This window comes from Monodelphis domestica, chromosome 4 (assembly GCF_027887165.1).
Source record: "Monodelphis domestica isolate mMonDom1 chromosome 4, mMonDom1.pri, whole genome shotgun sequence".
NCBI classification, from domain to species: Eukaryota; Metazoa; Chordata; class Mammalia; order Didelphimorphia; family Didelphidae; genus Monodelphis; species Monodelphis domestica.
The window spans coordinates 398,119,367-398,130,657 of NC_077230.1; the positions used below are offsets into that span (position 1 = coordinate 398,119,367).

General features: G+C 45.0%; 1 protein-coding gene across 1 annotated transcript; it reads left to right on the forward strand.

Moving 5' to 3' along the window:
• Positions 1–961: 961 nt before the first annotated feature.
• KIAA2013 (KIAA2013 ortholog) lies at positions 962–7,215 on the forward strand. Its single transcript, XM_001371344.5, has 3 exons — positions 962–2,899; positions 4,554–5,407; positions 6,932–7,215. The coding sequence occupies exons 1-3, from the start codon at positions 1,798–1,800 to the stop codon at positions 6,947–6,949; spliced, it is 1,974 nt and encodes a 657-aa protein (XP_001371381.1). The 5' UTR covers positions 962–1,797; the 3' UTR covers positions 6,950–7,215.
• The last annotated feature ends 4,076 nt before the right edge of the window (positions 7,216–11,291 follow it).

Here is an 11,291-nt window from a genome sequence, read left to right on the forward strand (position 1 = left end):
AGTATACCATCATATCATCTGCAAAGAGTGATAGCTTGATCTCTTCATTGCCAATTTTAATACCTTCAATTTCTTGTTCTTCTCTAATTGCTACTGCTAGTGTTTCTAGTACAATGTTAAATAATAAAGGTGATAATGGGCATCCTTGTTTCACTCCTGATCTTATTGGGAATGCATCTAGTTTATCCCCATTGCAGATGATGTTGGCTGATGGTTTTAGATAGATGCTGTTTATTATTTTTAGGAAAGACCCTTCTATTCCTATGCTTTCTAGTGTTTTTAATAGGAATGAGTGTTATATTTTGTCAAAGGCTTTTTCTGTGTCTATTGAGATAATCATGTGATTTTTGTTGGTTTGCTTGTTGGCATGGTCAATTATGTGCATGGTTTTCCTGATATTGAACCAGCCCTGCATCCCTGGTATAAATCCTACTTGATCATGGTGAATGACCCTTCTGATCACTTGCTGGAGTCTTTTTGCTAGTATCCTATTTAAGATTTTTGCATCTATGTTCATTAAGGAGATTGGTCGGTAGTTTTCTTTCTTTGTTTTTAACCTGCCTGGCTTTGGAATCAGTACCATATTTGTGTCATAAAAGGAATTTGGTAGAACTCCCTCTTTGCTTATTCTGTCAAATAGTTTGTATAGTATTGGAATTAGTTGTTCTTTGAATATTTGATAGAATTCACTTGTGAATCCATCAGGCCCTGGGGATTTTTTTCTTAGGGAGTTCTTTGATGGCCTGTTGGATTTCTTTTTCTGATTTGGGATTATTTAAGAATTCTATTTCTTCTTCTGTTAATCTAGGCAATTTATATTTTTGTAAATATTCATCCATATCACCTAGATTGGCATGTTTATTGCCATATAATTAGGAAAAATAGTTTTTAATGATTGCCTTAATTTCCTCTTCATTGGAGGTGAGTTCTCCCTTTTCATCTATGATACTGTTAATTTTATTTTCTTCTTTCCTTTTTTTAAAGGAGGTTTTCTAATAGTCTAGATATAGAAGTGATTCCTCTTCAGAAAGGGACTGAACTGCATGTTCTTCCACGTCTATTTCTACTGTTGAATTGCAAAATTACTCTTCCATTAAACTTCTCATTTTCTCCAACTCTGCACTCCTTGTTCTCTGGATCTTCCTCTCTATTCTTACTCCATTTCCTACCTGGCTCTTCTTTTCTTTCTTCTCTCGCCTTTCTCTCCCTTCCCTCAAAGTTTATCCCTCTCCTCCATCCTCCTCAACCCTTCTCTCCTCTCTAGCCCCGCCTTCCTCCCCTGTGGGTCCCCAGTTCTAGTCCCTCCCTTTTCCCTAGCTAGCTTCTCCCTCCATCCTCTGACTCCTCCCCTCCTTTTCGGCTCCTCCATCCCTCCTGTCTGGCTCTTATATTTCCTTTCTTTTCTGTAGCCCCTCCCCTTCCTCCCTCTTCCCCAATCCATGTACCATCCCCCTTTCTCTCCCACCCTTGCCCTCAAGCCTTCCCAACCCGTCGCAAAAAGCTCGGCTTCAGAACGCCCTCCAGCGGTGCTTTCTGGCAGGGGCTGGGCGAGACCCTCTCGGGAGAGCTGGGGGCGTCGGCGACTGCGCAGAGCTTCCAGCGGACCCTAAAAGCGGTGTCGGCGTCTGCGCAGAGCGTCGAGCGGAAGCTGAAAGCTCCGGCAGAGCCTGCGCAGAGAAGCGAGCGGAAGCTGTGGGCGTCGCCGGCGGCTGCGCAGTGCGGCGGGCGGAAGCTGCGGGCGTCGCCGGCGGTGGCAGTGGCTGTGGCCTTGGCCGGGAGCGGCCCGGCAGCGGCCCGATGTGGCTGCAGCAGCGGCTCAAGGGGCTGCCGGGGCTGCTGTCCAGTAGCTGGGCCCGCCGCGTGCTAGGTCTGCTTGGCTTCGTACTGCTACTCTCGTGGTACGTGGGCGGGCGGGCTAGGCGGACGGGCTCCGGGACTGGGCCGGGCCTGCACCTGCTGCCCTGGAGCTCGGGTCCCGGTGAGCCCCGCGCCGCGGCGTCGCAAGCCTGCGTGGAGGCAGCCACCCGCACGTGGCGGGCGCTGCAGGAGCGCGGTGAGGCAGTGCCGCTGAGCGCCCGGGCCCCTGACAGTGCCACGCCCTCGGACCCCTTCTCTTCCGCGCCGCCCGCCCTGGTGGGCAACGGCTTCCTGGCTTTGGACGTAAGCCGCAACCGGCTGTGGGTGACGCCCGGCGAACGGCAGCCGCCCGTGGCCCCGGAGCTGGCTCCCTTCGTGCAGCTGCGGCCGCTGAGCGCTCAGGCGGAGGCAGGCGCCGCGGCGCTGTTGCTGCGCCAGGGTCTGGTGCGCCGCGTGCGCTGCCTGCAGCCGCCCGAGCCGCCGCCCGGGGCCGGGCCCGGAGGGGCTTCGGGAGTCGGGGGGCCTGCGCCGGGGGCCGGGCCTGGGTCCCAGTGCGTGCTGCTGCAAGAGGACTTTCTGGCGCACCGCGCGCGCCCCCACCTCTATGTGCAGCGCATCCACATCCACAACCCCACGGAACGTGTAGCAGCACTCTGGACCGTGGGCCCCACACCAAGGCCGCCCCTTAAGACTTTCACCAGCACCCTGGAGAAGGCCGGCGACCACCAGTTCTTGCTCCATTCGGGACATTCGCCTCCGTTGCCCAATGGCAAGGTCAACCTGGTGGTGGTGGCCGCCAAGAAGCTGGTGGACCTGCTCCAGGTGGCCCCTAAGTCCCTGCTGGATGAGGCCGTGCTTTGGGTGGTCTACATCTCAGAGCCCTTGGACCTGCGGGCCCTGAAGGCCAAGGGGGCTAAGGAGATAAAGGAGCTGAAGACTCTCCAGGACATGGCCCGCAAGGAGATTCTGGAGTTGATGGAGATCCCTGTGGCTGATCTCCTACAGGACCACCAGCAGCTCTGGGCTCAGCTCTTTGCCTCAGGTAATTATATGGGGTCACCTTGGGGGAATCTGGTAAACATAATTTGGAGAACAGGAAGAACTCTTAATTTGGGAGACTTCATGTAGTTCCCCATTAGAAAGCTGGTGGTTGCAAAAAGTGGAGCAAACAATTGGGGGAACTGGCAGCTGAGTAAGGAATGTCTGGGTGAAAACATGCTGAGGGACCCAACAGGGGAACTCAGGAGCCAGTCGTGCAATTTATTTTTAAGAATTTTTGACCACTGTACAGAGTGTAGGATTCTCAAAGTTCTGTCTAGATTCTCAAAGTTCTCTAGGTTAAGTATCAGGATTTTGCCCTCATTACTGCAGGGACTATGATCCTTATTCCTGGGTAGCCTGGATTACTGCCACCACATGGGAAAAGGTTTTTCCATTTCACTGACAAGATGTGATTGCAAGTCATAGATGGAAGAATGGTTTTTACTTCATTCTACAGAACTCCTGTAAGTTGTCTGCTTTATTTAGCTGTTTTAAGATAGAACTTGATACTCTGAAAGCTTGAAGGGAACAGGGTGTTGTGGTATAGGGAACCCATCATTTGAAGTTTTATGTGTAATAGAAAGTTTGGAATGAATGCTGGTTGTTTTTTTTTTTTTTGTGGGCTATAATCAGGATAGCAAGAACTGTAGATTTGCTTTGAAGCAGTTTTCAGAGGACTTACTCTGGTATTGATATTGGAGGAAAACTGGAAGGATGACTTCTAGGAATAGCTGGATTAGGCCAGGGGCAAATGGCTAAATGTTTCCTGTTCTTGAGAGAAAATCTGGGGGTTTTAAAGGATTGCAAGTTCAGTATGAGCCTATAATACAGCCCCCACAGAATATGATCTTAGGCTGCAGTCAGAAAACCACAGTGTTTAGACCCAGGGAAGGTAAGGTGATAGCTGAAGGGTTTTGTTTGGTTATGGACATTGCATTTTAGGAAGGACATTGGAAAAAAGCTGGGGGTGGGGCGGCTACAGCTGTGTGGCTGGGTAGTTTGAGAGTCAGACTTAGAGATGGGAGGCCCTAGGGTCAAATATGGCTTCCAGCATTTCTTAGCTGTGTGACTGGTCAAGTCACTTAACCCCCATTGCCTACCTTTACCACTTCTGCCCAAGTTGGAAGGTGAGGATTATTTAAAATAAAGAAAAAGATGGAGGACATCTGGGGTGAATGAGTGCCACTTAGGATCAGCTGAAGGAACGGGGAATGTTTTTGGGGGGGGAAGAAGAGATGATTTAAAAAGGAAATGATAGTTGTTTTCAAGTATTTAAAGAACTCTTATGTGATAGATGGGATTGCTCTACTTAGTACCCAGAGGACACATCCAGGAGTAGAGAGAAATAGCAGATAAGTTTTAGGTTCAATGTAAAGAAAAAATTCCTAGTAATTACAATTGTTCAGAAATGGAAGGGGCTGCACTTGAAAGGTAGCAGGCCCCCCACCACTGGAGGCAGCAAAGTAGAGGTTAAATGACATTTGATAGTGTGGATATTATGGAGGAGATTCTTATCTACAAACCCAGTTAGGTAGTCTTTGAGGTTCCTTTCAACTTTTTAAGATTCAGTATTCATTGTGATGACAGATTTTTTTCATCCTCAAATAGTCACCTCCTTGTCCCTCCATTCATAGCTCATGTCTTTATTGTTATAGGGGTTGAAATGAAAAAGATCAATGATGCTCACACACCATCTAGCCTGACTGTCAACTTGACACTGTACTACATGCTATCCTGCTCTCCAGCCCCTCTGTTGAGTCCCACCCTGAGCCGGTGGGAACGAGACCAAATGGAGTCAACTCTGAGTTATGAAGACCATTGCTTTAGCGGTCATGCAACCATGCATGCAGAGAACCTTTGGCCAGGAAGATTGTCCAGCGTTCTCCAGATCCTGCAGCTCTCTGATGTGTGGAAATTAACACTCCAAAAACGGGGGTGCAAGGGACTGGTGAAAGTGGGGGCCCCTGGGATTATGCAAGGAATGGTGCTCAGTTTTGGAGGTCTGCAGTTTACAGAAAACCACCTTCAGTTCCAGGCAGATCCTGGTGTGCTCCACAACAGCTACATCTTACATGGGATCCACTATAAGAATGATCATATCAACTTGGCTGTCCTTGTGGATGGAGAGGGGAAGCCATTCCTGCATGTGTCAGTGAAGCCCCATAGCCCACCCACCAAGATCTATGCCTGTGAGGCTGGGTGCCTGAATGAGCCTGTGGAGCTGACCTCAGAGTCCCAAGGCCACACTTTCCCTGTCATGGTGACCCAGCCCATCACGCCCCTCCTCTACATCTCCACAGATCTGTTGCACTTGCAAGACCTGAGGCATACCCTGCACCTGAAAGCAATTCTGGCCCATGAGGATCACATGGCCAAACAGTACCCCGGCCTACCCTTCCTCTTCTGGTTCAGTGTGGCCTCACTCATCACACTGTTCCACCTCTTTCTGTTCAAACTCATCTACAATGAATACTGTGGGCCCGGAGCCAAGTCGCTCTTCAGGAGTAAGGTATAAAGCTGCCACCTCTAGCTACTCTTTGGGCTTTTGGGGAGCCCAAGTCTCCTGGCTTGTATTCTGTGCCCAGGATGGTCCTGGCTCTGAGGGTGGGGCATATTCTGAAGAGTGACGGTGCCTCCTTTCTTCAATTCTGTTCCTTCAGCCCATGTGCTTCCTATACAAGGAATACTAAAGGAGACAGAAGTGATTGCTTTCTCACTTGCTGCAGACCAAAAAGGGTTCTAAAGAGCCCATGGGAAGGGCAAAGATATGACAGTCCAGCTCATAGGTGCTTGTTAATTAGAATAGCAGTGGACCTTGGAGTCTTCTGGCTTCCCAGAAACTTCATTTGCTTTTTACTTGATGGTGGCACCAACACCCAGCCAGCCATGATCAGATAGTGGCACCTCCCTTGCTGCCTGTCAGGGTTAGTCCTTGACTGAGCATCAGGGCCTGTCGTGGTGTGGACTGCTCAGTGAATTAAGCTCCTCCACTGTTCCCTGATGGCTATCCCATTAAATGGCCCTCTTTCCCTGGAAGTGGTAGTGGGGTGCCATTTTTAAAAAATCTACTCTATAATGATTACAAGGCCCTTTTGAAACAGTTTTGTACTTGGGTCACAAAAGGGCTGGGATGGGCCTATGGGATTAATGTACTGAAGATTGAATGTCATTGATGGGGCCTGAGGTACAAATCATTTCCTTTCTTTTGCCCTCAAATTTGATCTTCGTAGCAAAGGAGAAAAGTAGTCTGGAAGGGAAAATGAGCTACGGAATTAGCTGTTATTTTGGATCAAGGTGCAATACAAAACTTGTTCCCCTAGTAATAAAGGGGTAGGCTTGGGGTGGGGGGGTGCCTAGATTGGTAGCCTTTGATTAATGGTGCTGGAAAAAGGGAAAGCAGCTTTGTAGCCTCTAAAAAGAGTGAATTGATGACCAACCCAAGCATGAGGGTGGAGGAAAAAATAGCTCCATTTCTGAAGAAAATGGGAGAGGTGATTCCAGTCACTTGGAAATTAGTCTCTGTCTCTTATGGTAAGAACCCAGATTGAAAAAGATTATGCACATAACCTCCTCCATTTGTCCTAGCAGGTGCTCAGTGTACTTTGTGTGGGGTCAGCAGCTCTTATAAAACCAAGGGCTGTTCTTCACCACCACCACCTCTGCTGGCTGGTGAGCTTTCCAAACTGCCTTTGCTCCCACTCATATCCCTCAACTCCAGAGCTGCAAGCTCAAGCTTTTCCTAGGGATTTTTCCCTTGACTTCTGAATTCTTCCTGGGGAAGAACCAAGCCAGCTCAGCTCCTGCTGAATGCCCCTGCCTTAAACCACTGGGCTTAATTACTGGCTTTCTATATCTCTCTGCCCTCTGCCTCTGGCATTGCTCTCCTAGGCTGGTAGTTATTGGTAAGATTGAATCTGAGCCAGGGTTGGATGCTGCTCAGAGTTATGATCAGTAATCTGCCTTTCTTAGGAGTTGTGTAGCTGTGAGCAGGAGTGGTGGCAAACAGTAACACCTTGTTTTATTAATTGAACAGGAAGATCCCAGTGTCTGAGTGAGTTAACAGTACCGCTTTCAGCCTCCATTTGCACAAGACACCCAGCACCCGAAAAGTCCTGCTGCTTCGAACAAGGGACCTTTTGAAAGCAACAACCCTATTGTGCCTTGTTGGGGGAAACCAGTGACTCGGAAGTGTTTGTGGCTGTTGAGGAGTTTTACTCTGGAATGAATGAGTGTCACTTTGGGAATGAGGGAGGGAGAGAGGCCATGTTGACTTTTTGTAAACTTCCACCTTAATAAAGTGAACCTATTTGGAAATTACTTGAAATTGACCTTACTCCTTCAACTTTCCCCCTTTTTTCTCTTCAAGGAAGAGACCTCCTTCCTGTGTCCACCCACCCCCTTCATCACCCCCTTTCTCCTTTTTGGAAATCTCAGCTAGAAAAACTCCTTTTTCCTAATTTAATGTCTTCTACCTTGAATGAACTTTTAATTTATTTTTGCTTGGGATTTTTGAATGGTTTCAGCCTCTACTTTAGACAGCAAATCACTGAAATGATTTTGGAGCTGATTGGCCATTGGGGAGCTCAACTGTGTGTTTCGGGTGTGGTTCATTCAGGGCCCAGTCAGAGGGAATCTCCACATGGGCAGGAGGGTACACACAGCCTGAACTGGAAGATGTAACATTACTGGGTTAAATTGGAAGTGCTGTTTCTTAGCCTGTGGAGATGTGTGTGTTTTTATATTTTCAGGCTGTTTGGGGATGGGCATGGGAGGGAAATTATTGGGCTTTCTAGTGACTGATGATTGTTGAGTTTTCAAATACCAAAGCTTTTTTGTTTTGTTTTTAAATAAACAACTTTAAAACATATATAGTGTCATGTTTTGTGTATGGACAGCACTTGTTTCATGGGCTTATCACTTCCTTTACTGTCCTAAGTAGTATGTAAAAAACACCCTCCAACAAGTGGTTAAACTAGTCCTGATTCATTTCTAAGTGGGCCAGACCTCTTCCGAATCATAGTTAGGCTTCTGGGTCAGGTGAAGCAGGGCTACATATTCATTTACCCTTTCTAGTCTCCAAGTTCCATTAGCATTATTTCTATCCTAATTCAAACCTTTATCATCCCTCACTTAGACTAGGGCAGGAGTCTCCTAACTGCTTCTAGTCTTCTTCTTCATGCTTGGTTCTAGCTAAACCTAAATCCATAAATTTGCCATTCCTCATTATGCACAAAGCATAATGCAGTGGAAAGACTAGATTTGAAACTGGATGACTTGCATTTGAATCCTGGTTCAGCTACTCATAAACTGACCATTGGCAAGTCAATTCAACTCTAGACTTCAGTTTTCTCATCCAGAAAATGAGGGAGTTGGATTAAGTGACATCCAAAATTTCTTCCAGTTCTTTAATATATGTTCCCATGTGCTTTCCCATTTTGAGAACTATCACCATCTCTGCTCATTGAATTCCCTTCCTTTTAGAGTTTTGATTGAGGAAATTTCAAGATGGCTCTGATACCACCTCATCCTTGAAGCCTTCCATGAGTACCCATTTATGCCCAATAGTGCTCTGTCCCTTATTGAAACTCTCTTTTGACATACAGGTGTATGTACCTATATTATATACATAGTATAAAAAATTTATATGCACACATAAACACACATGGAATACTTGTTACATCTTTCCATTTATTTTGCATATCTTTTACACCCTCCACCAACCACTACTCAATTTTAAATTTCCTGTCATCAGTTCCTAGCACAATGTACTTGTATGTTCTGCCCTCCTACCCTCACACCCAAGCTGCTAGTACCAGTGCCTCCCAATCCCATTTATTTTGTACGTGTTTTTATATTTACACATCTCTGATGAAATGTAAAAATCTTAAAGACAAGGGCTATCAAATTTTTGTCTTCATATTCCCAAGATCTAGCATAGTGTATGACATGTTTTTCAGTGGTTGTTTAGTCGTGTTCTACTCTGTTACTTCATTTGGGGTTTTTTTGGCAAATATCCTGGAATGGTTTGCCATTTCCTTTTTCAGGTCATCAGGACAGATGAGGAAACGGAGGCAACAAGGGTTAAGTGACTTTCCGGTAGTTGCACACATAGGTGCTTAATGTATGTTAAATGATAATATTGAAGTTGGACTAGATGGTCCCTAAGGTTCCTTCTAGCCCTAATTTTTTTGAGGTCTTTTCTAGTACTAACATTCAAGTATTTTCTGGTTCTTACTAGTCTCTGTTCAGCCCTTGCAACTCTAAAATCCTTTGTTTTAAGGAACCTAATAACTGATATTCTCTAAAGGGCCTTCCCAGCTCTGCCATTCTATATTCTAAGGTCCTTTTCAACTCAAACATTCTGTAACAAGGTTCCATTTTTCTCAGCTTTGACATTTTGTGTCAGATGATCCTTCTAGTTCTTAGAGACTGAAATTTTCTAATTAAGAAATTAATTTCTCTAAAGAATTAGAGGGGTAGCTATGTGGTTCAGTGGATAGAGAACCAGGCCTGGAGATAGGTCCTAGATTCATATCTGTTTTCAAACACTTCCTAGTTGTGTGACCCTAAGCAAGTCATAATGCAAATTGCTTAGCCCTTACCACTCTTCTGCCTTGGAACCAGAACTCAATTTTGATTCCAAGATGGAAGGTAAGGGTTTTTTTTGGGAGGGGGAAGAAATTAGAACACTGTTCTCTCAATATCTTGTCAGCACTACGAGTCCTGGATATACTTTGTTCTGCAGACTAGACTTGTAGAACAACCCATTAACATTAATTTCACCTATCCTCCTAATATCAAAGAGTTTGGATTTTAAAGGGACTTCTAGTTCTCAGTGTGGAGACAGCTGTGAAATCCTCATTTTGAAGCATCTATAACATTGGCAAGGGGAAGACCTGTAAACTACCTCTTAAGTCCCATAGTTTATTTGGTAGAGTATCAGATATAATCATTCCTGCCTTGCAAGTAACAGATGTTAGAGCTGGAGTGACCTTAGAATATAGAATCTTAGAAAAATGATGTTAGATCCGAGAGGAGCTTTTTTCTCTCCCCCTTTCTTTTGTTTAGGCAGAACAAAGAGAATTTTGTTAGATCTCCAGCAGTTCAGACTTGTGGAAAATATGTAGTTTCTCAGGCAGCTTCTGTTGTTCCCTAAACTCAAGCCAGGGGGCCTTCTGGTCAAAACTGAGAATTAATTTTAAAGAAATTTAGAGAAAATAGGATGTTAGAACTAGGAGAAACTTTAAAGACATAATGCATTAAAGGGATATAGAACTTAGGCAAGTCTTTTAAATCTCTTAATGCCTCAGTTAACTCCTCTGTTAAATGGAGATAACTGAATTCTTTTTATATTCACTGCACCAAGTTTCAGGTCTGAATTTCTGTTTCAGTAAGTTGAATTTCTCTTCTTTGCCTATTTGGAGTCGATTTGCCTGTTTGGTTTAGCAGAATGATTTAGCCTTGCCCTGGAGACCTGAATTCTATCTCATGAAGCTATTTAGAAGATGAGCATTTTGGAAAGAGCTTTGGACACAAAGTCAGGAGACCTAAGGCCTAGTCCCAGTTCTCCTGCTTTATAACTTTGGAGAAGTTAAAAAAAATCACTCACAAAATCTCAGAAGAAATTTCTTTCAGTGGTCATCTAGTTCAGCCTAGCTGATATCTAACCCAAGAATCTTCTCTATAAAATTCAGAGCTTATGGTCATCTAGCCTCTTCATGAAGACCTCTAATCATGGAAAACCTTCCATCTTCCCTGGCAAAGAAAAACCTATCTTTAGGGATACTTATTGATTTTAATCAATTGACCTATGTCACTGAGAGGAGATTGATTGGAAATGACTGATCTAGAATCCCTTACTTCTCTCAAGGCTCAGCTCAAGCACCATTTTCTATAGAAAGTCTTCCTTGTTTTCCCCAGTTACTAGTGCCTTTCTTCCCTAACTACTTTGTATATATTTTTTATGGCCTTTACATATGTACATATGTTTTCCCCCAAAGAATATAAGCTCTTTGAGGGCAGGGACTGTTCCATTTTTGTCTTCGTATCTCAAGCAGATAGTCCAATGCTTGGAACACAAGAAATGCTTAGTAAATTCTTGATGATTAATTAATTGGTGGTATCTATGAAGGCCTGGTTCATGGAATGCCTTTCCAGCCATTGGGTATTCTCATATAGTCCTGGAGCATCAGACCTACCTCATCCTTTCATCAACTTTCATCTTGTCAAAAGAAAGCAGCAAAAGGCCAAAGAAGAACAATCGTACAAACATAAGAGAGAAAATAAAAATCCAGAACTGGGAAAAGAAATCTCATTAGCCCTAGGGAATGCTAGCTTTACATAGCCTATATAATCACTGCCTTTTGGATCTATTTTCCTAAGGTCCCAAATCT

Excerpts from the sequence above, each read along its gene's own strand:
- KIAA2013 (XM_001371344.5), top strand. The coding sequence starts at position 1,798 with ATGTGGCTGCAGCAGCGGCTCAAGGGGCTGCCGGGGCTGCTGTCCAGT. Across the intron at positions 2,900-4,553 it reads GGCTCAGCTCTTTGCCTCAG|GGGTTGAAATGAAAAAGATC; the intron begins GTAATTATATGG and ends TTATTGTTATAG.